This window comes from Scardinius erythrophthalmus (genome assembly GCF_964197995.2).
Source record: "Scardinius erythrophthalmus genome assembly, chromosome: 20".
NCBI classification, from domain to species: Eukaryota; Metazoa; Chordata; class Actinopteri; order Cypriniformes; family Leuciscidae; genus Scardinius; species Scardinius erythrophthalmus.
The window spans coordinates 26,896,112-26,922,785 of NC_138240.1; the positions used below are offsets into that span (position 1 = coordinate 26,896,112).

Here is a 26,674-nt window from a genome sequence, read left to right on the forward strand (position 1 = left end):
GATGCAATACTGATCTATAGGTACTCAAGATTAACAGGAGATTGAGTGAAAATTAGCATTTCACCCCCCCTTTAAACAACCTATTTTGAAGCTTTTTCTGCTACACTTGCGCAGTGAAAATGGAAACACAAAAATATTCCAAGGTAACAAATGGTTAAACGGTAACAATTGATGAGCCAAAATATTATGACCAGTCACAGGTCAAGCGAATATGGTTGATCACCTCCTAACAAGCTCACATGCCAATGTCTGGGTAGATGGTAAACAAACAATCAGTTTTCGAAATCAATGCGTTGGATGCGGGAGAAATGGGCAGAAATAAAGACGTGGGCGACTTTGACAAAGGCCGAATTGTTATGGCAAGGCGACTGGGTCAGAGTGTCTCTGAAATGGCAGGGCTTGTGGGTTGCTCTTAGTCAGTGCTGAGAATTTACAAACAGTGGTCTGAGAAGGGACAAAGCGGTGATAGGGTGTTAGGCCCCCAAGGCTCATCGATGCATGAGGACAACGAAGGCTATCCTGTCTGGTCCGAGCCAACAGAAGGTCTGCTATGGCACAAGTCACAGACCAATCAGAGTGTCCACCATCAAAAGTGCCTACAATGGGCACACGAGTGTCAGAACTACACCTTGGAGCAGTGGAAGAAGGTCATGTGGTCCAATGAGTCCCATTTTCATTTACATCACGTGGAGGGCCATGTATGTGCGCGCCATTTACCTGGGGAAGTGATGGCACTAGGATGCACTGTGGAGCCAATGGAGGGAGTGTGATGCTCTGGCCAATGTTCCGCTTGGAAACCCTGGGTCCGGCCATTCATGTGGAAGGAAATTTGACACATGCCACCTACCTAAACATTTTTCCAGACCAGGTACTCGGTACACCCCGTCATGACACTGGTGTTCCCTCGTGGAAGTGGCCTCTTTCAGTATGATAATGCACCCTGCCACACAATGTTCAGGAATGGTTTGAGGAACATGATGAAGAGTTCAAGGTATTGCCCTGGCCTTCAAATTCCCCAGATCTCAATCCAATTAAGCATCTGTGGGATGTGCTGGACAAACAAGTTCGATCCACAGCGGCTGCACATCGCAACCTATAGGACTTGAAGGTTCTGCTTGCTAAGGTCTTGGTACCAGATACCACAAGACACCTACAGGGTCTAGAGTCCATGCCTCGGTGGGGCGGAGCTGTTTTAGCAGCAGGTGGAGCACAAACAGCATATTAGGTAGGTGGTCATAATGTTTTGGTTCATCATATAACATCATATCACCGGCCACTTTAATGCTGTAATGCAAATATTTAAAAAAAAATAACAATACAGATTCTAAAACACTTAAGGACACACTTATGGACACACTTAAAAAGTGTGAACATGTTCTACATAAGCAAGATATAATTCGTTAAACTCTATAAATTTGGTTATATTTCTGACAAATATATGCACCAGTTTATCAGTTTATATTAAAACCATTTGACCGGATGAATGAAATTTGTATATGCAATTAAAATACATAGGCCTATACATTTAATACTAGGCCTAAACATTTTCGGGAAAAGTCTTGCCCTGAGAACACACTTTTAATCTTTAATTTTGAAAAAAAAAAAAATAATAATAATAATTTTCAGGTATAGCTGACTGTTGTGTGAAGGTCAGTGTGGTTTTATTGAGTTCACTTTTAACCCAACAGCTAAAAGAAAAATATGATACTGGAATTTTAGTTTGCAGGACATGATTCACAAATATTATTCTAATTTAAGAGGGTTTTGAACTAGATGTTTGAAAATAATAAACCAACTGCTATAGTGCAAATAAAAACTCAAAAACTAACCGTTAGACCTTGTTTAAACTTCCATGTGTGTCAACCAGCCCCGGTAACTTACTACCGTATTTTGATATTTTAAGGTTGAAATGGCATGTATCACAATGTTGACAATGTAGATTTATATTATCAAATTCTTCATTTATTCAGTATTTCTCCATATTCAGTAAAATTAAAAGAAAACTATAGTGTTAACTATTAGACTTTAATATCTAACAGCCGGCCAACATGCAAACGAAAACAAATATAGCACTTTCTCTTATTAGCACACACTGCATTTCTCACGCCCAAATCCGTAATTCCTCTTCCCCTTCCCCACCCTTCCTGGCTATTTTCAACTACTCTTTTAAAGGAAAAAGCTCACCCACTTAATATGTAGACGACTTCTCCTGCACTTAGCCTTACATATTAAATGTTGAACATGAGCGTTGTTAAGAATTAGGATTAGAATAACGGCTAATCAAAAATGTGTCTGTTTTTTCTTCTGTGTTGTTGGGAGTTTTTGTTTTCCTACACAATACTGACACCTGGCGGAAATGTTCAGTAGTGCAAGACATTACGCTTTGTGAGGTGACGAATAACTGAGCATAAAAAGTCAGTCCTACAAACTGTTTACATAAAATGCATTTAATACAAAATTAAAAACATTGTTCATATTACATACATACATATTTACAATACATACATATAAATTTAAATCATATTACATACATATTTACATTTTTTTTCCCGCAAATACATTCATAAATAATTAGAATGTAAAATAATTTACAAATGAGAAATAGTGCAACTAGAGAGAATAAAAATAAAAAAAACATTTCCACAGTGCAGTGATAGATTTGTACATTAAAGCAATTCTGAAATTAATTGTACAAAAATACATTCAACAAACACACACTGTGTTTAAATTTAACACACACCAGTTTAAATGGGATAAAACTAGTCATATGGTTGTAAGGAACCCAAGGGATGACGACACAGAGGACAGGTCCCAAACGTCATGAACACCCTCATGGCGCACGGAGTACAAACACATTTATGACCACAACTCAAACGAATGTTCGCCACATCACTGTAACACACTACACATTCCTCACAGTCAGGAGTTTCATGATCTGAGGGGGGAAAGAGAAGAGATTAGATGCTGAAACTACATGTACTCGTCTCGACCATACCATGACTGTCATGCACTTATGAGATTCTTACCTGTGTTGACGAGATTAGGGTTTCTCAGGTTTCTCTGCTCCAGCCTGCTCATTTTTTCCTTCTTTATTTGTAGCATTGCTTTATCTTCAGTGTGTTTGATGTGTGTGAGAGCAGGACAGGACCTCCTGGTGAAGATGCAACATCTCTTTTTGGAGCCTATAACGCGGATACACAGATCACATACACTGTTAGGCAGGGGGAAAAGAACTAGGCATATATTTATGTCCCTGGTTTGCTTAAGCCTCAGGGCCACAAGGGGTCTGTGAAATCTTGAAAGAAAAAAAAAGATTTTACAAAATGTATTTATAGAGCGGTCAAAGTTAACACGTACACTTAAGATAATAATGATATATATATTGGGGGGCGCGGGGCACAACCTAACGCGGGGCTAGTTGTAACACGCTTGTTTTAAATACTTCCAACAATGCTTGGATGACGAAACTTTGTGTACTTACTAGTTGCCATATCAACACTATATAGAAAAAAAAATCCACCAATTTTTTTTTTTTTTTTGGAAGATATCCATAGAGATTTATTAAACCATAGCAAAAGTCAATTTCTTACTTAAGAAAATTTTTCATCTCTATTTTTTGTGTTTATTTAAAATAAGACAAATCTGATATTATTATAATCTCTAAGATGTTACTTAACAGTTGAGTTGGTTACTTAATGCTTCGCTAACTAGCAGAAGACACTAGCAGGGTTTAAATCCCAGTTGTGCAGGCGGGGGCATGTTGTAACACTGTTACAATGTGCCCCTATTAGAAATATGCTATTATATTCTATACTTTTATTAATTTTATTGAGAAAACGTGAGAAAAAGGTGAATAAAGACTGAGAGTCAATGTTCAGAAAATACTAATTATTTATTTGTTTTGAACAAGGCCTATGTTGTATAGCTGTTTTCATGTGTTCGTAGTCAAAACTCAAAAATGAGTTTATATTTAATTATTAAAAAATTACATTATTTTATATGAAAAAGTTTTTTAATTGTATTTTGTTCAGAAAATATTTTAGTTTGTTTTGTATATTTTTTTTATTAGATCAGATAACATTTTAAGCCGTCATATCATATGATCATGTTACAATGTGCACCACACGTGTTACAATGTACCCCACCTATGGGGCATGTTGTCACATTTCCCTTCCGTTCTTTCGGGGTATATCAAGAAAAAAGTATACACTGTATTAATAAAACAAAAACACATAATTGTAGTAGACATGTGGGAAATTAATGTGGGAAAAAATAAATACTCTGAACCATAGGTAGATTTACACAAACTGAGAAAGTCAAAAAGCGTTGCTCTCCCCTATATATATATATATATATATATATATATATATATATATATATATATATATATATATATATATATATATATATATCAAAAAGTAAAGTAAAAAAAATCCTCTTTCTAACAGAAAAGTGTTATGGCGGTGCAATGATGAATGAGATCGTAATCAGGTTATTTTTGTGCTACAGTATATTTTTGGAAGTAATCAAAATATAGCACAAAAATAACCAGCTTTTTTCAACAACAAACCAAAAACAAATTTGTTATGCCCTCAGAATACAAATATGATAAATCAGAAGCCTCACCAAGCATCATCACTGACGTGGTCTGTCCATAGACGTCCACCATCGCCCATACGGGCCACTTCGCGTTCAGAGCGGTTTGCTCTGTGTGTGTTCTCACTGTTCTGCCATCAGAACACCGAATGCGCAGACAGCCATTCTTCTTCAACCAGAACTGAATCTCTGAGCCAGGGCGACAAATGTCCACGGGAACCACCGCCGCCGCGAACAGTGGAGAGTGGGTCAAGTCTGGGATGGCCAGAGGGGGTAAAGTTGTCTCCTCGGGTAAAACATGCGTGAATCCGACCCGCAGTGCTCCGTGCCAACCCCGCACGCAGTGCTCGACTCTCAGGCAAACTTTCTCCTGTCTCTTCACCTGTCGCCCGCTGAACGTCAGTCCGTGGCAGAATGTCGAACCGTCCCTGGTCACGCGACGACCCCCGTCACTCAGCGTTATCAGAGGACCCTTCACTTCTGAGTGGAAACAAATCGCTCTCAGGCTCCCGTGCGCGTGACACACGCACTTCACTTTCTCTGGAAAAGAAATAAAGGGTTTCGTTTGTCATTTGAAATTCATATCTAAGTGACCACGCGGTGTGTTGTGGACATTTCTGTTATGATTCAACTGTCTTTTTTGCAACTTGTGTTTGCTCGGGACTTCCCAGAATGTCCGATTCGCGAATCAATTCTTTTGAGAAGAATCAACCGGTTGAGAAAAGGTTCGAACGACTCGTCCAAAGATCGGACTCGAGCGTTTCTCGAGTCAATTCTCACTGAACCGAGAATTTATTTGAAATAATTCAGGTCGATTGGGACACTTTACACTTTTCAAAAGAACCGATTTGCGAAGTCCTTTCGTCCAACACCATTCCAACACCATTCGTATTGCTTTTCAACTCACTGACGGCAATTATAGCGCTTTATAGTCACTAGAGGCCGCCGCTGCTCAACTGTCAAAATCACTGTTTTGGACAGTTTCGTTTCAAGAGTTACGCACATTGATAATATTAAGCTGAGATTCTACAATGTTGCACGGTAAATAATAATTTAATATCATTGACGCATAATATAATCTGTTTATTTATTGACAATTTTATTGTATAACTTACTGTAAACTAATTGGTTGGTTTAAGTTCTTAAAACAAAAATAATTTACATTTAGAAACTTTCTTATTCAAAAAATTTGAATAGCCTACCAACAGAACTATTTTTAAGCTTGACGTATTGCTTTTTCATTTAATGATATTGTTGAAAAGTTAAAATTTGGCTTTGGTGTCATCTTATTACCTTTCTTTTTCTCTGTCATCCTGTTTTCTTAAGAAGCTCCTGGTATCGTCTGCAGGCTACATTCGTTTCTATATCCAAGTATGGGGAATTTGTTGCTCTTTAAATGCATGTGTTGTGGTTTGCACCAAAACACGAGGATACTATTGGAAGTTGTGACTAGGGGCGGAGCCCTGGAAAGTTTTATTTTAAGGATGACTATTCCTCGGCAATAAAATTACAGCAATAACTGCTCGGAGAATTTTAGATATTTAGCAATCCATTCGTTTTTTGTACGTATAAACTGGTAAGCAAAAGAAAATATTTGGGTATTTTATTTATTTTTGTCTAATAGTAATGCAAGATTGCTAGCAACCATGTTATGCCCAATGCCTGTAGTTGACTTTCAACTTCTAGAGTATAAATACTAAAAACAAATAATAACCTAAGATACAATAGTACATAAATATTTGGATCAGAAATATGTATCAGTAATTCAGTTATGGATCTAAAGATCCTGAAACAGGACATACAGCATCAGCAGAGTATATGGTTTAGGAACAAAATGGCAAAAAGAACAACTAATATCAGAAATGCTTGCAATATTACTGGCTCTTCAGTGGGTGGAAGAGACCAAATACCTGGTCATATGTTCAGACACTTTTGCAGCATTTTTAAGTTTAAAGAGTGGGGAATCATCAGATAGATTATCAGTTTTTACAACGTTTGTTCAGAATACATCAAACAAGAACAGTTATTTTATTTGTAAGAATAACCGCTCATATAGGGGTAAAAGGAAATGAACTGGTGGACCAAAAAGCAAAACAAGCATTAAAACTCTCAAACTTAGAGTTGAATGTTCTAATGAGTAAATTGGAAATAAAAGGGCTAATTAAAGGACTTGTATATGTGGCAAAGAAAACGGGACAGTGAAAATAAAGGACGACATCTATATAATATTCAGAGAATAGTTGGGAACGAGAGGAGAAGTTTTGGGAATAGAAGGGAAGATAGCGTAATATCACATCTCAGAAATTGGGCACTCTGCTCTTAACCAGTCACTATATGACTGGGAAACATGAATCTGGATGTTGCGTCAGACGTGATCTTCCTGAAACAGTCGAGCATGTTTTTGTAGTACAAAGCAGGTCTACACTATCAAAAAGCAACCAAAAAAAAAAAAAAAACACAACAACAACAACAGTAATTACAGGTTTCCAAAAGCTAAAGAATAAAACTGCGTTTTAAGAGTAGATTTAAAAATGTCCAATGAAGGAGCAGACCTCACATGATAAGGGCCACAGAAAAGGCCCGATCACCCTTTGATTTGTAGCGACACCGAGACACATTTAAGAGGAAGTGATTGGAAGATCTAAGTGCCCTAGCAGGACAACATGGCACAATAAGATCACTCATACCTTGGTGCACGGCCAGACAACGCCTTATACAAACATAAGGATCTTAAAATCAACTCTGAATTTAATGGGAAGCCAGTGAAGGGATGCTAAAACAGGGGAAATCTGATCCCTCTTTTTAGACCCAGTCAAAAGTCGTGCAGCTGCATTCTGAACAACATACAATCGAGATAGTGAAGATTGAGGGAGACCAGAATAAAGAGAGTTGCAATAATCTAATCGTGATGTTACAAATGCATGAATCGCAACTTCTAAATCTTTGCTTGAAAGAAGGTTCTTCAACTTTGCAATAGATCTTAGATGGAAAAAGCTTCCTCTAGTAACAGCATTAATTTGTTTATCAAAAAATAGTGAAGAGTCAAAGATCACTCCAAGGTTTTTGATTTGTTTGCGCACATTTGTTGAAAGAGGACCTATATGGGCTTCCAGAATTTGCAGGACAACCCAGAATTAAAACCTCTGTTTTATCCTCATTTAACTGCAGAAAATGATTTGACATCCACCTCTTGATATCATCTACACATTCCAATAACACATCATATCAAATGAAGCAGTGGTGTCAAGCCTTACTGGAATATAAAACTGAGAATCATAACAGATGATTGACCAAAAGCTGGTTTGCCAACCGCCACAAAACGTCAAAGAATTATACAGCTTGATTGGAAATACATTCCATAAAGTGATATTTATTTGTCTGTTTTCTCCACACATCACGTCTCACATTTGAATAATTTTATGTTTAAATGGTATAACTTATTATTCACTTTTGCCATTCATCCATTTCAATGAGCCATTTGTGTATAACTCAAGCAGTTTCCTAAAATGTTTTGGATCAAGGGCACTTTAATTTGGGTTTTGCTCTTTGGTGGGCCAAATATCTTTGCAAAGAACTCGTCAACATATTCTTATCACACAGTAGTATTTCACTTTCACTTTGAGTGTTTGAGTCAAGGTTACTACAGTATTTATGATAGCCTATCATTTGGGCTACTCATTAATTCATCTCATGACAACAACCATTTGTTACATGTATAATTATTTCAAAGGAGTAAATGTGGAGATTTATTAAATCTAGACATGTATTTTCTGTGTGTAAAACTTAGCTTAACTAAAATAAAAGAAAATTCCCTTCATGTCTTGTTTCAAGTTAGTTCTAAAATAAAGTATTGCATGGATGTTTAAGGAGCCACACCTTACTTGACCAGTCAAAAAGAAACCTAAATATTGTGGTGAGAAATAGATAAGCATATTCATTGCACACTTATAAAAAGCATGATTACCTGTATTTAGTTGGCTATAGTGTAATCATTAACAGTGGCGTTAGCAAACAGGCAACGTGCACCACAAGATATATACTCTTTAATATGAAGGAGGCATGAGAAAGAATGTTTCATACAATACTCTTATCGTTCTCATAGTTGAGAGTCTGTTTTGAGTATCTGGGTCACATGACTTTAAAATTGTAAAATGTTCTGTGGGCATTTTGTCAGTCTGACCCATGTCCGCCCATGGAGCTGAACATTCTGCCTTTGCGGAAAGTAGTTACATATTAATCATACTTTTCTTTAGTAAAGCAAGTAAAGCAATAGGCTACAACTGCTAATATTAATTGTGGACATTGTCTTAAGATGCTGAAAAAGAAAATTAAGTTATATATTGTTCAGGATGTTGTGTGCCACATTTTGAATAGTCTGTATCCCCGGAGATACGTTGCCAGATTAGGGTAAAAAAAAAAAAGTTAATCCACAATATTGACAATCAGTGGCATCGCTAATAACTTGACCCCTGTACAGTTTATTGCATTATTGGTCACTGGGTGGGGGGTTGTAATGGGGATGATTGGGGAAATACCTGGAAAAACCATTGCCAAGAACATTCATGGTCTCTCACGTCTGGCATGAGATGGCCATTGAATGACCAAGAGTCGGATACGACTGAAATGGGAATAGATAGACAGATGTGTTGCTGACTATTGTTGCACCAGTTTACTTTCACTTTTACTTGTTTGCCTTTGTGTTTCATTCTTGTCATATATTTTTGTAATTCAATAAACTTTTGTCATTTCTTGACTGTGAATGCAGAAATTAACAAATACACTGGACAAGCAATGTGTATAACATTAAATTGAGTGTTATTCACTTTGCCATTCAAACATTTCAATGAGCCATTTGTGTAATTCCAATTTTTCTAAAGGTAGGGCTATTTCCTAGATGAAGGGCACTTTTTTCAGGGTTCTGTCACTTCTGTCTAGTCTATTTCTTGGTTTTGTGACAGAGCCTTGACACTCTTGTTTTGTCTTGTCCGTGTGCCTTGTTTCCTGTGCTTTCATGTCATGTTTTGTCTTGTGTTGTGTTGCATGCAGCTTGTGTTTTTCACTGGCTGCATGCGTGCTTTCATGTTGTCTTGTTTTGTTGGGGCACATGGCTGGCGATTGTGTTTGCTGGCCATGTGCTCATGTGTTTGTCACGTTTGGTGTGAGCACATGGATTGTCACGTTTCTTTGAGCCATCTGTTCTCCTTTCACTGTCTAACCCAGGGTTCCTCAAACTCGGTCCTGGAGGGCCGCTGTCCTGCAGAGTTTAGCTCCAACACTGATCAAACACACCTGAGCAAGCTAATCAATGTCTTCAGGATCACTAGAAACTCACAGGTAGGTGTGTTTGATCAGGGTTGGAGCTAAACTGTGCAGGACAGTGGCCCTCCAGGATCGAGTTTTGAGGAACCATGGTCTAACCCCACCAATCTTGTTACCTGATTATTAATTCATTTGCCCCACCTGTCCTCCCCGTTACCTGCTTTGTCTGCTCTCCCTATGTTTGCAGTTCTGTGCTGGTTCGTCGTTGTAATTCTACCCTGTTATGTCAAGCCAAGTCTGTGTTGTTATCCCCCTCAGGGTAGTTTTTGATTGCATTTCGTTTTATTTTATTAATGATAAAGACCCATTGTTCTGCACTTGAGTCCTCACTCCTTTCACCAACCCAAAACCTGACAACTTTAGCTTGTGTTTTGCTCTTTGGTGGGTTTAAAGTTCAAGAGCTCTGCAAAGCAGTCAACAACAAAAACACAGTTGTATTTCACTTTCATTTTGAGTGTTTACTACATTCATAATATCATTTACTCATTCAATCATTCACTAATCTCATGATAACCACCATTTGTTATGTTTATAATTGTTTCAAAGGAGTAAATGTGGAAATAACAAATGTAGACATGGTTGGAGTGGCTGTAATCAAGCGCACAATGACAGGGATACTAAGGAAGACTTTAATCTAGGAATAAACATGAAATAGTACAACCACATAGAACTCAAATAATACAAGACAAGGAACAGGGAGAAACAGAGGGCTTTAACGTTAATACACAGAGAACAGCTGGGGCAAATGAACTCAATAGCCGCGTTTCCATTACTCAAATTGTGCCAATTGAAATTGCGAATCGAAAATATGCCCAATGGAAACGTGTCAATTTTGCAAAAACTCCCATTTATCGCAAAAAAGTTTTTACGCTCGCATGAGGTGGTTTTTCAGGCAATTCGAAAAATAATTATTTTGCAAAACTGCAATGGAAAGTGCATTTACAGGTCACTTGACGTAGATGACGCGGTATGTTTGGACAGAATACGAGACAGAGTTATTTTGTATTATATGAATTGTGTAAAGAATTATAGGAATAATGGATTCGACACCTCAAATAAATGCCACAATTAAGACCTTAACACAAACACCTCATATGTGCCGCTCACAAGTAGGCCTAATAAGGGTCTTTCCTTACCATTAATGCTTGGAAACACACATACCTCCTTCGATTAATAATAATGGCTAGTGCAGTGGCTGGGATATAGTACGTAAACCTACCAACGTCCGTTGCCATGGTTTCTGGAATAATTTTACTTATCGCAAGAGGAAAAAAATGTTAAGTTTTAGTCGCATAACATCGGTTAATGGAAACGCCGTCATTTCGCAATAGTTTTTTTGTCAACATTTAGAAAAAAATCGCAAAAGTTTTGCGCAAATCTGTAATGGAAACGCGCCTAATGACAGTAACCATAGTAACTAACAGGACAGCTGAACCAAATAAACTAATGAAGGAGGAGTGGCTAGAAACTGAACAATGAACACAGAGAAAGTCCAAACACAAACAGAAACATTAATATAGCGCCTCAAACTATCTTTTTGCCACACCTGCCAATGGCCGGTGACTTTATATTATATATATAATATTTTTTTACCGGCCATGAAACTGTTTTGGCAAAAACAGGCAGTTATGACACCAAAACCTACTGCAGTGAAAATTCACAATTTCAATAGCACATCTAAACCGAACCTAACTTAACTCAAATAAATTTATAACATTATTAAAGACAATTAACAGTAGTTTTCAGGTAGACAGTGAATAAAGTAATTAAATACAAAATAAATAATACTGGATAGTCTTCACTGTATGAATTAACAGATGAATCCATAGGCCCCGTTTAAACGATGGGAAAACGCAGATATTTCCCTGCGTTTTGGCCTGTCATTTACACGAAAACGCCGTTTTTATCCCAGAAAACGATTATTTCTAAAAACTCCGGCCAAAGTGGAGATTTCTGAAAACGCCGGTTACCGTGTCAACAGGGAGAAACGGGGTTTTAGGTTCTCAAACATCACATTATGCGCCAGAAAATGCTTGTCGTGTGAGCGCCCTATGTTTAGAGTTTGTTTGGCAACTATTTGATCATGGATGCTGTTAAAGTGGTACTCATATTTACTTTTGTGCAAACGCTTTTGGCCTGTTTGCATTTGCTTCGCTGTCTGTCCACACGAACAAACCTCGCGCCATGTCTGTTGTTTTGAAAGGAACAGGAAGTCGCTCGTGCTATTCGTTGTTGTCGATTTTGAGGATTCTGATTGGCTTGCATGGCTTTATCCTTCTAATATTGGGTTTATGTAAACGACAACTTTTTTGAAAACGATGTTGTGTGCACGATGTTATTTTTGAAAACGGAGGGGGAGAAATATTCGTTTCTCTAAATACCCGGCTATATGTAAATGTGGCCTAAGTTACAAAAGTTTTTCAGCCAAGAGCATGCAGTGAGTGATTTTTTTTTTTTTTCATTGTCTTTTGTTGTTTGATTAAAGGACAAGTTCTGTATTTTACACTTAAAGCCCTGTTTTCAGATTTCTGATGAAATAGAACGGTAAGGATTGAAATTTGGACACATGCTGCACTGGAACAATCCTTTCTAAAACGCATTAAACTTTTGTTTACAAAGACGTGAAACTCACCGAGTGGCCAGGGGTGTTCACTGATATGCTCACACAAAAATCGCTGCAAAATATGCTTTCCAACAGGTGTTTTACCAATTCGTTATAAAACTGTGGACCTATTTTTCCAAACGCCTCACACCCGTAGCCTACATTCTTCCGTTTGGATAGCGTAGTAGCCCTGAGTGGTAGAGAAAACTCTCTCTCTCTGGCTCTGGCGTAGCCTACGATACCGGGACTGCATAAGACTACAGAAAGAATACAAACAACCCCATTTCCATTTTCGGCGGCGGAGTAATACCGTACCTCACAGCCTCACAGCACATGCAATACAAGTCAATGGGGTTGGACAAAAACTATGATAAAACCTGTTGGAAAGCATCTTTTTAAAATCCATCAACTTTTTGACATCTTCAGAATCCCCTCCTGGAAACTCCCAAAAACTTGTTCATTGGTAATCCCCCCCCTGGAACCCCCCTAGGACTTAGTCATTAAAGCTTTTGCCTCTTTGTCCTCCTTCTTCTGGACCTTTTCTTCAACGCATTCTGTATCTCGTCCGCAACACGTAGACGGTATTCCTTGCATTTTTCTTCTTTCTTTGGCAAATCTCTTTCTAATACATTTTCAATTCTTCTCTCTCTCTACTCTGCCATATGCTTAATAAATGCTTACAACATTCAGTGTGGTATGTTTCTCTTTATAAACCAATGTCTCAATAAATGATTTTACAAAAACAATTGCAGTGTTTTTCTTTATAAACAACTTTCTCAATAAATTATTTTACAACAACAACTTCTGGTGTCTTGCTTTATAAAAACACTTCCATTATATAAGGTTATGGTTGGCTCCAATACATAATTGCTTCATACACAAAAAGCCATATTTATAATAGAAAAATGTGCATATTCCATAACACTTTCTACTTTAGTGTTTTTTAAGCTCTACGATTGCAGTTTTCAAATCTTGGTTAACCTAGGAATCATCCTGTGGAATCAATTTCCTCAGGCAGGGACACATAAATTACATGGCCAAAAGTGTAGATACCAAAACCAGCTACACCCTTTTCTAACAGGTGCATAAAACCAAGTACAGTTATGCACATGAACATACATGTAAAGTAGAGTGCATCTTGATATGCTTGAGGGACATCACCCAAAATCAGACATCACTGACGCTCTTGTGTCTGAATGGGATCAAATCTCTGCAGCCTTTACAGAAGAGTAGAAGCTGTTAGAACAGCAGAAGAGAAGACCAGCTCCCTTAACATCTATCGCTTTCAAATTAAAAGTTAAAATTTTTACTTTTGGCCAGAGGTGGACAGTTACAAAGTAGGCTACATTTACTTGAGTACTGTACTTAAGTACACTTTTGAGTATCTTTACTTTACTTGAGTATAATTTTTCTGGAAACTTTTTACTTTTCACTACATTTGAAAGACAAATATCGTACTTTTTACTCCACTATAATTCTGCCATGGTCCTTGAGTAGAAAGTAGTAACGGCACTAAGGGGATGATTTTGGTTGCAGGGGTTGCAGGGGTTTTGGTTGGAGATGAAAGTCGGTGTGACGTCAGCATCCGACGTCGGACAGACGTTGGATTTTTGGTTGGAAATGAAAATCGACTTGACGTCAGAACCCGACTGATGGTTGGTTTCTGACATCAACCTCATTTTCAACGTTGGGTTTGGTCTTCTAAATGTGAATTTTGTCATTGTTTTGGAGCACACTATAGATAACAGTAAGGCTAACATAATACTAAAAGCCAAAAAAAAAATTTAAATAGGGCACTCTTTGAGGGAACAGCCACTCGGGTGTCCGAAACCATTGTGGACATTATTGCACTTATTTGTTTATTGCACCATTAGTGCACTTATTCAATCTCACATTCAATCCCACCGCTGGAACTGTGTTCTAGAAATAAATTTGATATTGATATGAGGCTAGGCACGCATAGATTTAGAGGCATACTGTAAGTATTACATACAACAATGCAACAATAATAAAACAATGCACTGACATTTACTTTTTACTTTTGATACTTAAGTACTTTTAAAAACAAGTTCTGTACTTTTACTTAAGTAAAAATCGGCCTTTACAACTTTACTTGTAACGGAGTAATATTTGACCAGTAGTATCTATACTTTCACACAAGTAAGGAAGTTGTTTACTTTGTCCACCTCTGCTTTTGGCCACATCTATTTCCCTAAAAACATTTCTGAACTGAACTGACTTAGAGCTTACTTCAGGTCAAGGGTACGGCTGTCAATAAAACTACTGTGGATGAATGGATGCATTCTTAAAGGTATAGCAGAGGATTTTTTACTTCCAGGTGGATCACCTATACTATTGGTCCTCCTAATTGTCAATCATTCTGGTGAATTCACGAGTTCACACTTACATATAATTTGAATGGGTAAGTTTAATGCGTATATGGCGTGCTGTCCGGAGGGAGGGCTCCGAGCTCGGAGTTTAGCCCGAACCCAGAGTACTCCCCCCGTATGTAAGTGTTTAGTACTAGAAGTGTGGAGAAGGGGTGGTGGAGGGATGCTGCAAAAACTGTCAATGGAATGAGGTGAGACTGCTGAATATTTATACCTCTCACCATTGATTGCTGAGTGCTTTCCACTTGTGTTAATTATCTGAACGTGCTCCTCCCGAACCTTGTTAATAAAACATCATTTCACGAGTTCACACTTACATATAATTTGAATGGGTAAGTTTAATGCGTATATGGCGTGCTGTCCGGAGGGAGGGCTCCGAGCTCGGAGTTTAGCCCGAACCCAGAGTACTCCCCCCAAAGTTAAAGCAGAGGACAGCCGCCGGACTAAAAATCCCCCAAATGAGTGCCGAGTTGGCGGGCTGGTATCTCAAGAAGGCCTGGATGCTTGACCGGGAAGGCCCGTAATGGTGGCTCTCTGCCCGGCTGACGTCCCCTGTTGGTCTGTAAACGGGAGCGGTTGTAGTTTACGGAAACAGGGAGGTGGGTGCTTGCCTCTGAGATTTCCTCGCACTGCGTAGCTGGAAGAAAAGAGAAAACATTAGTACTCTACTGGGAAAGTTCTCACTCCGTCCACTGTGAGACCAATGCTCGCTGGACGGAAAGGAAACAGGAAAGTGAGTGCTTGCCCAGGAGATTCTCACATTGCATCATTGGATGAAAAGAGAAAACGTAAGTGCTCTGCTGGGAAAGTTCTCACTCCATCCACTGTGAGACCAATGCTCGCTGGACGGAAAGGAAACGGTAAAGTGAGTGCTTGCCCAGGAGATTTTCTCACACTGCATCATTGGATGAAGGAGAAAATGTAAGTGCTCCACTGGGAAAGTTCTCACTCCGTCCGCTGTGAGACCAATGCTCGCTGGACGGAAAGGAAACAGGAAAATGAGTGCTTGCCCAGGAGATTTTCTCACACTGCATCATTGGATGAAAAGAGAAAACGTAAGTGCTCCACTGGGAAAGTTCTCACTCCGTCCATTGTGAGACCAATGCTCGCTGGACGGAAAGGAAACAGGAAAATGAGTGCTTGCCCGGGAGATTTTCTCACACTGCATCATTGGATGAAAGAGAAAACGTAAGTGCTCCACTGGGAAAGTTCTCACTCCGTCCGTTGTGAGACCAATGCTCGCTGGTAGGAAAGGAAACAGGAAAGTGAGTGCTTGCCCAGGAGATTTTCTCACACAGCATCATTGGATGAAAGAGAAAACGCAAGTGCTCCATTGGGAAAGTTCTCACTCCGTCCGCTGTGAGACCAATGCTCGCTGGACGGAAGGGAAACAGGAAGGTGAGTGCTTGCCCAGGAGTTTCTCATACTGCATCGCTGGATGAAAGAGAAAATGTAAGTGCTCCACTGGGAAGTTCTCACTCCGTCCGCTGTGAGACCAATGCTCACTGGACAGAAAGAGGAGACAGTAAAGAAGAGACAGTAAAGAAGGGAATTTTTTTTTTTTTTTTTTTTTTTTTTCCTACTCGATGAGGGTTTGGTGAGCTTTTTTAATATGGAACCGGTTGGTCCTGATGTAGCTTTGGAAAGCATCGGAGGACCATCTCCCAAGGGCTTGAATCTGCTGTTGGGAGAGGCCTTTTTGGGCTGCTGAAGTTGCTGCCCCGATGCGGAATGAGTGACTTGAAAAATTCTTTGCAGGAACGCCTGACTGTTGGAGAACAGATTTGAGGTGTTTCTGGAACCAAAAACGGGTCACGGGTTTTTTGGATTCATCTAAGAACAGGGGTTCCAGAGGAGATTTAGCCTGAGAACTTCTCCATTGCAGATATGCCAGAATTGACTGGTATGGTTGGATTTGCGAAGCGAGGTTAAAAATGTAGATGAAGTGACCTTTTTTGGTTTGGTCAGTCTTACTTTGTTTGATCAAATATGAAATGGTTTCGCCATCTAGTACTGATAAGTCTGAGATGGTGGGATGGATTTTTGGGTCAAATTTGGAAGTGATGGCGAGTTCTGAGCATCTAAGAAAACCGAAAAAGGCTAAGATAAACATGGCGTCTAGTGTGCGAGCGATATCAAGAGTTTGGTAGCCTGTGCGAAGGGCGCGAATACAAATGGTGAGAATATCTAGCGTTATAGGTTGCCTGGCGTCGGGACGGGTAGGCTGGGATCTTTGAATCCCTTTAATCAGGAGTGAGGTTTGTGAATTGTTTATCTCAGAGGAGGGAGCGCCGTACATCAATTTATGAAAAAACTGGATGCCGCTTAAATAACCTTTGATGGACCCAGCTTGCAGGCCCTTAGAGATATTAAGGTAAGAGATAAAAGAGGTGATTGAGAGAAGAGAAAAATCAGGGAAAGGCAAGTTATAAGAGACATAGAACGTTTTAAAACATCTCCAAGCAGAAACATAGGATTGAAGGGTCCTGGGAGATACTGCTTGGAGGATAGTGTCGAGTGATGCGTCGAGCAGAGGTTTTAACGGATGGGTTACGGGAATATTAGTTCTGAATAGCGAGGAACTGGAGTTGGGAATTGATCCGCCTCTGGAGCCAGCATCCTGAATTTCTGAAACAGAAAACGAGACAGAGAGTCAGCAATTTGGTTTTTTGACCCAGGGATGTGTTTAGCAATGATAATGAATTGGTCGCAAGCCGAAATCCAGATGAGACGTCTTAAAAGTGGCATCAGAGCGGGTGAATGAGAACGGCCTTTGTTAATGCAATGCACTGTTGCGTCGTTGTCGCAATGCACTAAAACGCTACTAGCGGCCCATTCTTTTCCCCACAGGAAAGCTGCTACCACGAGAGGGTAAAGCTCGAATAGAGCTGAGGATTGAGATATGTCCTGGAGCTGAGGTGGCCACGGAGCCGCGAACCAACGACATTGATAAAAACCTCCGAACCCTATAGAGGGGGCAGCGTCTGTAAACAATTGGATGTCGGTGGGGGATGAAACGAAGAGAGGCCGTTCCACTGTTTAAGAAAAGTTATCCATAACCCAAGTTCGTCACGACATGCTTGGGTTATAGAAATGCGGTCTTCTAGTGAGTGGACGGAGGACGCGAGTGAGAGGAGATGCGCGATGAAGGGGCGGCCCTGCGGGATGATGCGCATTGCGAAGTTTAGATGTCCGAGCAGGGACAGGAGTTCGCGTTTTGAAAAATTAGATTCTTCGAGGAAAGTAGAAGAGACGAGGATTATTCGATCGATTTTTTCTTTGGGGAGGGATGCTTGGAGTTTGTCTGAATCCAAATGAATTCCTAGGAACTCGATAGATGTTGCAGGGCCCATGGTTTTTTCCTGTGCGATAGGAATTCCTAGCTCTGAGAAAACGTTTTGTACCGTGAGGAGGTGCGCAGCTGGGATAGCATCGGGAGGCGAGATTATTAGAAAATCATCTAACAGATGAATAAGGTAAGGAATTGCGTAGTTGTTCGACAAGATCCAGTAAACAGCTTCTGATAGCATATCAAATATTTTCGGGCTGCTTTTGCATCCGAATGTTAAACGTACTGCGAAATAATATTTCCCATGCCAGCGCACTCCAAAAAGATGCCATGAACCTGGATGGATGGGCATTACTTTGAAAGCAGATGTGACGTCGAGTTTTGCGAGCCAAGCACCCTGACCTGCGATTTTGATCATATCGATAGCTTGATCTATGTCGTGGTATTTGAGCGAAAATTCGTCGAGAGGGATCAAGCTGTTTATGCTTGGGAACGGGGAATTATGCGGGGCTGATAAGTCGATTATTAGACGTTTTTTACCCGAGAATTTCCTTGTAGCCACTCCGATGGGGCTGATACAAAACAGATTAAATGGCGGTTTGTCGAATGGACCGATCATGAAGCCAGACTCGACTTCTTTTTTGATCAGTTGGTCTACGACTTCAGGTTCTATAAAGGCGGATTGGAGATTTTTACATATGATGTTTTGGGAAAGCGGACATTCTAAGCCCGGCTTAAAACCATTTTTCAAACCTGACAGCAGATAATCAGTAAATTCGGCATCCGGGTGATGAGCTAGTTCAAAGTGCATGCGCAAAATATTTACAGGAGTCTCCCAATAATTTTTAGATTTTTTATTCACAGACTTGAAAACTGGACATACAATGCGAGCATGAGCGCCGCCACAGAAGCTGCAGATGTGCATAAACCTGCAGCGCGATCTTTGGCATTTGCCTGCATTGAAAAAATTACAAGGCTGCCTGCTTTCGTCAAAAGCAGAATCCTGCCTTGCGCTGGTGGTTGCAGCACGCGGCACATAGCTGGTGGATCTAGCGTTGCTTTTTTCTGGGTAGGGAAGAGAGGAAGAATTAACCTTCGGGCACGACGTGGTCGTGTGTGTTACTGACCTGCAAACTGCGCAAGTGATGTTTTTACAGCCCAGAAACACCCTGCTGTGAAGATCCTGGTCGAGTGCGCCCCAGTATGTGCACCGGTTCCACTGTGCGACTCGCACGGCACTTTTGGCTGAAAAAAGTCGGTGGTAAGTATAAAAATGCCCACCCCCATAGGACAGCGCGAGTTCGGCTATGATAGATTGGTAGTCATTCAGTTCGCGCCGCCTGTGGGGGAAAGCTGAACAGATTATTTCAGTGTAGCGGGAAAAAGCAATTGAAAACTCAGAAAATGAAAGAATGCGAGATGAGTGAGTGTTTGTGTTTTTCAGGGTGACCGAGAAATCCCCGCAATCTATTTGATGGTCAGGTTCGGCTGAGGGGAGTAGAGAGAGAAGAGAGGAAAGATCTACATCCGCACCTGAAAGGATCTGTGCACGAATGTTTTGGGATACTGGTGGTGGTTCCATGGCGACTGCGTTGGACGGCACGGGCATCGGTGTTGCTGTGAACAGAGAATAAGGTGATTTTTGTAACATAGAGCTGGGAAGGGCGTGAGCCGGGTCTGCGAATGTCGGCGGCGGCCTCACGCTTGGGTGACCTGTTGTGGCTTGAAAAGGAAAGTTAGTTGCAGGATACGAAGGATTGTGTGAATGAGCTGTAAACGGAGGCGGGCCAGTGCTTGATTGAGCTGCTGGAGCTGCAGGCCACTGAAAGTGGGCGGGGTTGTAACCTGTTGGATGAGACTGTTGAAATGGATGTGCCTGTGCTGCGATCGGTGATAGCCCCGTGCTAATGTCTGCGACGGGAGCTGGAGGCCACTGAAAAGAAAAAGGGTTAGAAACAGCAGGAGTAAAAAACTGAGTGGTTGTGGGGAGGCCGCTGGGCCCGGCTACTTGCTGCGCTGTGGCAGCAGAAGCCATGGTGGAGGGCTGGGCCTCATCGAGAGGTGGGAATGCCATAGCGGAATCTGGTGCGCGGCCCAGGCTCGCTGAAGGCCTGTTGCTGCGTCTTGGTGGACGAAGCGATCCGGATCCTGTGCGGGAAGACGATAGTGGTGACTGGGCAGGCGATTTTTGGGCCCTACGGGCTTTGCTCTGCCTGTGGGTCGTCTTGGGAGTTGACTGTAAGGAAACGTACAGATCATACAGCTCCGCCTTGTTCATTTTCCGCGAAGCTTGTATGTCTGAATTCCCCAGTGCTTGTCTTAATCCGGCTACGGTCCATTTCCCGATAGGTGGGATCTTCGGGACGGCCGAGCGGTAGGAGGAAGCTGGAGAAGTAGATGGAAGTCTTGCCGGGGGCGGTGAAGACTGGCCACGGCGCCTTGGTGAGCGCAGGGCTGTTCGGGCCGGTGTGCGGCCACGAGAAGAAGCCTGGCGCTCAGGTGCAACATCCGGCGTAGGAGGTATGGTCGTGGGACCGGTGGAATGCGCAGGTGCATCCTTGGCAAAGTTTGCTTCCTCGTCGGAGGAAGAGCTTGAGCGTTGAGACATGGCTGCAGAGCTGAGAAGAAGCTACTAAACTGCTGCAAAAACTGTCAATGGAATGAGGTGAGACTGCTGAGTATTTATACCTCTCACCATTGATTGCTGAGTGCTTTCCACTTGTGTTAATTATCTGAACGTGCTCCTCCCGAACCTTGTTAATAAAACATCATTCAATCAAACTTTTCAAAAAGTGGAGAGGGCGGGTCTTATCTAAAATTTGGAAAGATCCTCCGCTATACCTTTAAGTTAATGATAAGTTTTTTATTATAATGCGATAATGTTTTCAAAATAACCAACCGAATTTATTGATATTGTCAATAAATACAGGCTGTTCATTTCTACATGGTGTAAAGCTTATCTTAAGATAAGCTTCAGATAAAGTATTAAAGTAAATAAGTCTGCATAGGTCCAATATCCTTCCAGCTGTGTGATGTTTGCATTTTCTTTCCTGCCATGACTGTTTTTGATGAAGTCCATCCTGGAATAAAATATCATACATATCATACATGAACCATTCTCAGTCTTCTCAAATTATAAAAGTCTTAAATAGACTTGTAAGCCTTGTGCAATTTGTTTCATTTATGACCTTATTTTATCAGACATATGGAACTGCAACATTCTCTTAAGTTGTAAGTAGGCTACCCTGCAAATAAAATATAATATTTGAATAATAATAGACTATCTTTTTGTACTTAAATTATGGGACTCCAAAGTGTAGCTATATGTAAGCCCACATTAGTCCATAGGTGAACGGATTCAGCGTTAATCACCTGTAACATTCTGGGAATTTCAAAGGATGCAGTTCAGAAGATGGTTATGTCTGCTATGTTTCATCCTGTTGGAAATTTACTAGGCTAAAGGACACCTGTAGGCTACAGGGGTGCGTTCCCTGAAAACAACATGGTTGCAAGTTCTGTCCTTACCAACACAATTAAATGGAACTTGCAACCATATTTGGCTAACCATGCTTTTGAGAAACGCACACCTGACCATGTCAGTTGGTCCCTGACTCTTTTAGTTGCCCTCTACATCTATATTCTATATTCCGGGTCTCTTATATTTACATTTTCACAATGTGTTTTAGTATGTTAAACAATATATTTTTAAATCAACTTTACTTATTTATTATCAACTGCCCGTTTGAATCTGATTCGATTCAAGTCACTAAGTATTTTATTGGTTTATTCCAAGGGTTTAACCGAGGAACAAGTTTACAACGAGCTCAAAAGATGATGTCACTAAGCATTTCAAGAAAATCACATGACAGTTATCTTATTATTTTGTTTGACTTTTATCATGTGAGCAGAGTGAAAGAGCAGAAACGGTCTTCTGGAAGGAAATAGTTTGCAACGTATCCAGTATTTTTCCTACAGCATGATACAGTGGGTTTGGTCGTGGAGTGGTCGTGGCCTGGAGGAGGAGAGTCAATGGACAAATTGGTTTACGCATGCCTCGTAAACCAACCACATTATAGCCTTATAACCCCAATCTATCTATTTGCTATCTCTAAAATGACAAGGCTTGTGGGTTGCTCTCATTCAGTGCTGAGAATTTACCAACATTTATTAAAACCTTTTAACCAAATGAATGAAAATTGTATGTGCAATTAAAACACATAAACCTTTAATTTGTGGAGATAGTCTTGTCCTGAGAACATACTTTTAATCTTTAACTTTGACAATTACAATTTTTTAGGTATTACACAGGCCAGTGTGGTTTTATTGAATTCACTTTTAACCCAACAGCTAGGACATCATTCACAAGTATTATTCTAATTTAAGAGCATTTTGAACTAGATGTTTGAAAACAATAAACCAACTATAGAAGCACACGTTTGTCGAATAAGACTTTTGCAAACTTCCCTGTGTGTCAACCACCCCCCGTACTACCGTATTTTGATTGGTTGAAATGTCATGCATCTCAATGTTGACAACGTAATTTATTTAAATTTTAAGATTAACTTTAAATTAAAAGAAAACTATAGTGTTAATTTCTTATCTTAACTTTCTTAACTTTAATATCTAACAGCCAGCAAACATGCAAACAAACGAAACCAAATATAGCACGTTCTCTTATTAGTAGCCTACACAATGTATTTCTCACGCCCAAATCCATAATTCCTCTTCCCCACCCTTCCTGGCTATTTTCAATTACTATTTTAAAGAAAAAAGCTCACCCACTTTTAAATGTAGACTTCTTCTGCAGCACTGAAAGTCACATTGTTGAACATGAGTGTCGTAAAAGAGCTGACGAATATCTGAGCATAAAAAGCCAGTCCTGCAAACTGTTTACATAAAATGCATTTAATACAAAATTAAAAACTTTCTTTATATTACATACATACATATTTACAATGCATACATATATATTTTAATTATATTACATACATATTTACATAATAGATTAAGAACATAATCTGATACTTTTACAAATATATCCATAAATAATCAGAATGTAAAATAATTTACAAATAAAAATAAAAATAAAACACATTTCCACAGTGCAATGATAGACTTGTACATTAAAGCAATTCTGAAATTAATTGTACAAAATACATTCAACAAACAGGCCATAGGCCACCAATTTAAATGGGATAAAACTAGTCATATGGTTGTAAGGAACCCATGGGATGACGACACAGAGGACAGGTCCCAAACGTCATGAACACCCTCATGGCGCACGGAGTACAAACACATTTATGACCACAGCTCAAAAGAATGTTCGCCACATCACTGTAACACACTACACATTCCTCACAGTCAGGAGTTTCATGATCTGAGGGGGGAAAGAGAAGAGATTAGATGCTGAAACTACATGTACTCGACCATACCATGACTGTCATGCACTTATGAGATTCTTACCTGTGTTGACGAGATTAGGGTTTCTCAGGTTTCTCTGCTCCAGCCTGCTCATTTTTTCCTTCTTTATTTGTAGCATTTCTTTATCTTCAGTGTGTTTGATGTGTGTGAGAGCAGGACAGGACCTCCTGGTGAAGATGCAACATCTCTTTTTGGAGCCTATAACGCGGATACACAGATCACATACACTGTTAGGCAGGGGAAAAGAACTAGGCATATATTTATGTCCCTGGTTTGCTTAAGCCTCAGGGCCACAAGGGGTCTGTGAAATCTTAAAAAAAAATAAAAAAAAAGATTTTACAAAATGTATTTTTAGAGCGGTCAAAGTTAACACTTAAGATACTAATGATATATATATATATATATATATATATATATATATATATATATATATATATATATATATATATATATATATTTACATCAAAAAATAAAGTAAAAAAAAAAACTTGCCTCTTTCTAACAGAAAAGTGTTATGGTGGTGCAATGATGCATGAGATCGTAATCAGGTTATTTTTGTGCTACAGTATATTTTTGGAAGTAATCAAAATATAGCACAAAAATAACCAGCTTTTTTCAACAACAAACCAAAAACAAATTTGTTATGCCCTCAGAATACAAATATGATAAATCAGAAGCCTCACCAAGCATCATCACTGACGTGGTCTGTCCATAGACGTCCACCATCGCCCATACGGGCCACTTCGCGTTCAGAGCGGTTTGCTCTGTGTGTGTTCTCACTGTTCTGCCATCAGAACACCGAATGCGCAGACAGCCATTCTTCTTCAACCAGAACTGAATCTCTGAGCCAGGGCGACAAATGTCCACGGGAACCACCGCCGCCGCGAACAGTGGAGAGTGGGTCAAGTCTGGGATGGCCAGAGGGGGTAAAGTTGTCTCCTCGGGTAAAACATGCGTGAATCCGACCCGCAGTGCTCCGTGCCAACCCCGCACGCAGTGCTCGACTCTCAGGCAAACTTTCTCCTGTCTCTTCACCTGTCGCCCGCTGAACGTCAGTCCGTGGCAGAATGTCGAACCGTCCCTGGTCACGCGACGACCCCCGTCACTCAGCGTTATCAGAGGACCCTTCACTTCTGAGTGGAAACAAATCGCTCTCAGGCTCCCGTGCGCGTGACACACGCACTTCACTTTCTCTGGAAAAGAAACAAAGGGTTTGTCATTAGAAATTAAGTGACCACGCGGTGTGTTGTAGACATTTCTGTTGTGATTCTTTTATGATTCATCTGTCTTTTTTGCAACTTGTGCTTGCTCGGGACTTCCCAGAATGTCCGATTCGCGAATCAATTCTTTTGAGAAGAATCAACCGGTTGAGAAAAGGTTCGAACGACTCGTCCAAAGATCGGACAAGAGCGTTTCTCGAGTCAATTCTCACTGAACCGAGAATTTATTTGTAATATAGGGCAAATTCAGGTCGATTGGGACACTTTTCCCAGTCATCTCAATGGCAAAACATTTACGACGACGAGACAGTTTTATCAAACACACACCTGAAATAAGGACTTAATCTTCGTAGGGAGATTACATTTAAATTCAGTAACTTGGGCCTATTGTTTAATGTAAATGCAAATTATATTAAGGTTCTAATTAACATGAATCATGTCTGCAACAACCTGAAGTGGGACACATGAAATGAAAATAAACACCCTAATTGAAGCTTAAAACGCAATACATATAGCCTAGGCTACAGCATAAAAAAGTCACTCCGGAATAAATGTCATTTGCATAAGAATTTAACTGGTTCTTTGTTCGGTTCAAAAGAACCGATTCGCGAACTTAGTCGTTCCGGCTGTTCAACTCACTGACGGCAATAGCGCTTTATAGCGAATCACTGTTTTGGACAGTTTCGTTTCAAGCATCACTTACGCACATTATTATCAAACTCAGAATCTGTAATGTTGCACGAAAAATAATAATTTCATATTATTGACGCATAATATAATATATTTATTTATTGACAATTTTATTGTATACATTACTGTAAATTAATTGGTTGGTTAACGATCTTAAAACAAAAATAAATAATTTACATTTAGAAACTTGCTAATTAAAATATTTAAATAGCCTACCAACAGAACTATTTTTAAGCTTGACATATTGCATTTTCATTAAGTGATATTGCTGAAAAGTTACAATTTGGCTCTAGTGTCATCTTATTACCTTTCTTTTTCTCTGTCATCCTGTTTTCTTAAGCAGCTCTTGGTATCTTCTGCAGGTTAAATCGTTTCTATATCTAAGTATTTGGGATTTGTTGCTATTTAAATGCATGTGTTGTGGTTTGCACCTAAACACGAGGGTGCGATTGGATGAAGGGAATAGGGGCGGAGCCCTGGAAAGTTTCCTTTGAGAATGACTGACAGCAATAAACTGTTGGGAAACTTTTAGAAATTTAGTAATCTATTCGTTTTTTGTACGTATAAACTGGTAAGCAAAAGAAAGTATTTGGGTAGTTTATTGATTTTGTCTTATAGTAGGCTATAATGCATAACATAAATTGGCTTTTTAGTCATAATTTTACTAAATTATACAGCTTTGCAGGGAACATGAGTGTATAAATCTGAATAGCTTTGGATGGAAAGCAAATAAAGAGGCTCATCATATTTGAATAAGTAACTGTGCTGTTTGCCCTATGCAACACCTTCATGGTTATTCCCAATGCAGTTGACTTTCAACTTCTAGTGAGTATAAATGATAAAAACAGACAATAACCTAAAGATACAATAGTATTTGGATCAGAAATATGTATAAGTAATTCAGTTATATGTAGACGGATCTAAAGATCCTGATGTTATACAGCATCAGCAGTGTATATACCCAGGTTTAGGAACAAAATAGCAAAAAGAGAAACTAATTATATATCAGTCAATACAACAGAAACGCTTGCAATGTTACTGGCTCTTCAGTGGGTGGACCAAAATACCTGAAGTGCTCATATTTTTCAGACTCTTTTGCAGCATTTTCAAATATAAAGAGTGGAAAATCATCAACTAGGCAAGGTGT

General features: G+C 39.7%; 2 protein-coding genes across 2 annotated transcripts; both read right to left on the minus strand.

Moving 5' to 3' along the window:
• Nucleotides 1–2,434: 2,434 nt before the first annotated feature.
• LOC308680628 (E3 ubiquitin-protein ligase NEURL3) lies at nucleotides 2,435–6,046 on the minus strand. The gene is made up of 4 exons (XM_081348846.1): nucleotides 5,890–6,046; nucleotides 4,627–5,136; nucleotides 3,027–3,182; nucleotides 2,435–2,935 (listed from the first exon to the last, which is right to left on the minus strand). Exons 1-4 carry the CDS (start codon nucleotides 5,906–5,908, stop codon nucleotides 2,760–2,762), a joined length of 861 nt encoding a protein of 286 aa, XP_081204972.1. The 5' UTR covers nucleotides 5,909–6,046; the 3' UTR covers nucleotides 2,435–2,759.
• A 17,042-nt stretch (nucleotides 6,047–23,088) lies between these two features.
• On the minus strand, nucleotides 23,089–24,940 carry LOC308681203 (putative E3 ubiquitin-protein ligase MGRN1). The gene is made up of 3 exons (XM_081349869.1): nucleotides 24,301–24,940; nucleotides 23,660–23,815; nucleotides 23,089–23,573 (listed from the first exon to the last, which is right to left on the minus strand). The coding sequence occupies exons 1-3, from the start codon at nucleotides 24,341–24,343 to the stop codon at nucleotides 23,398–23,400; spliced, it is 375 nt and encodes a 124-aa protein (XP_081205995.1). The 5' UTR covers nucleotides 24,344–24,940; the 3' UTR covers nucleotides 23,089–23,397.
• Between the last annotated feature and the right edge of the window lie 1,734 nt (nucleotides 24,941–26,674).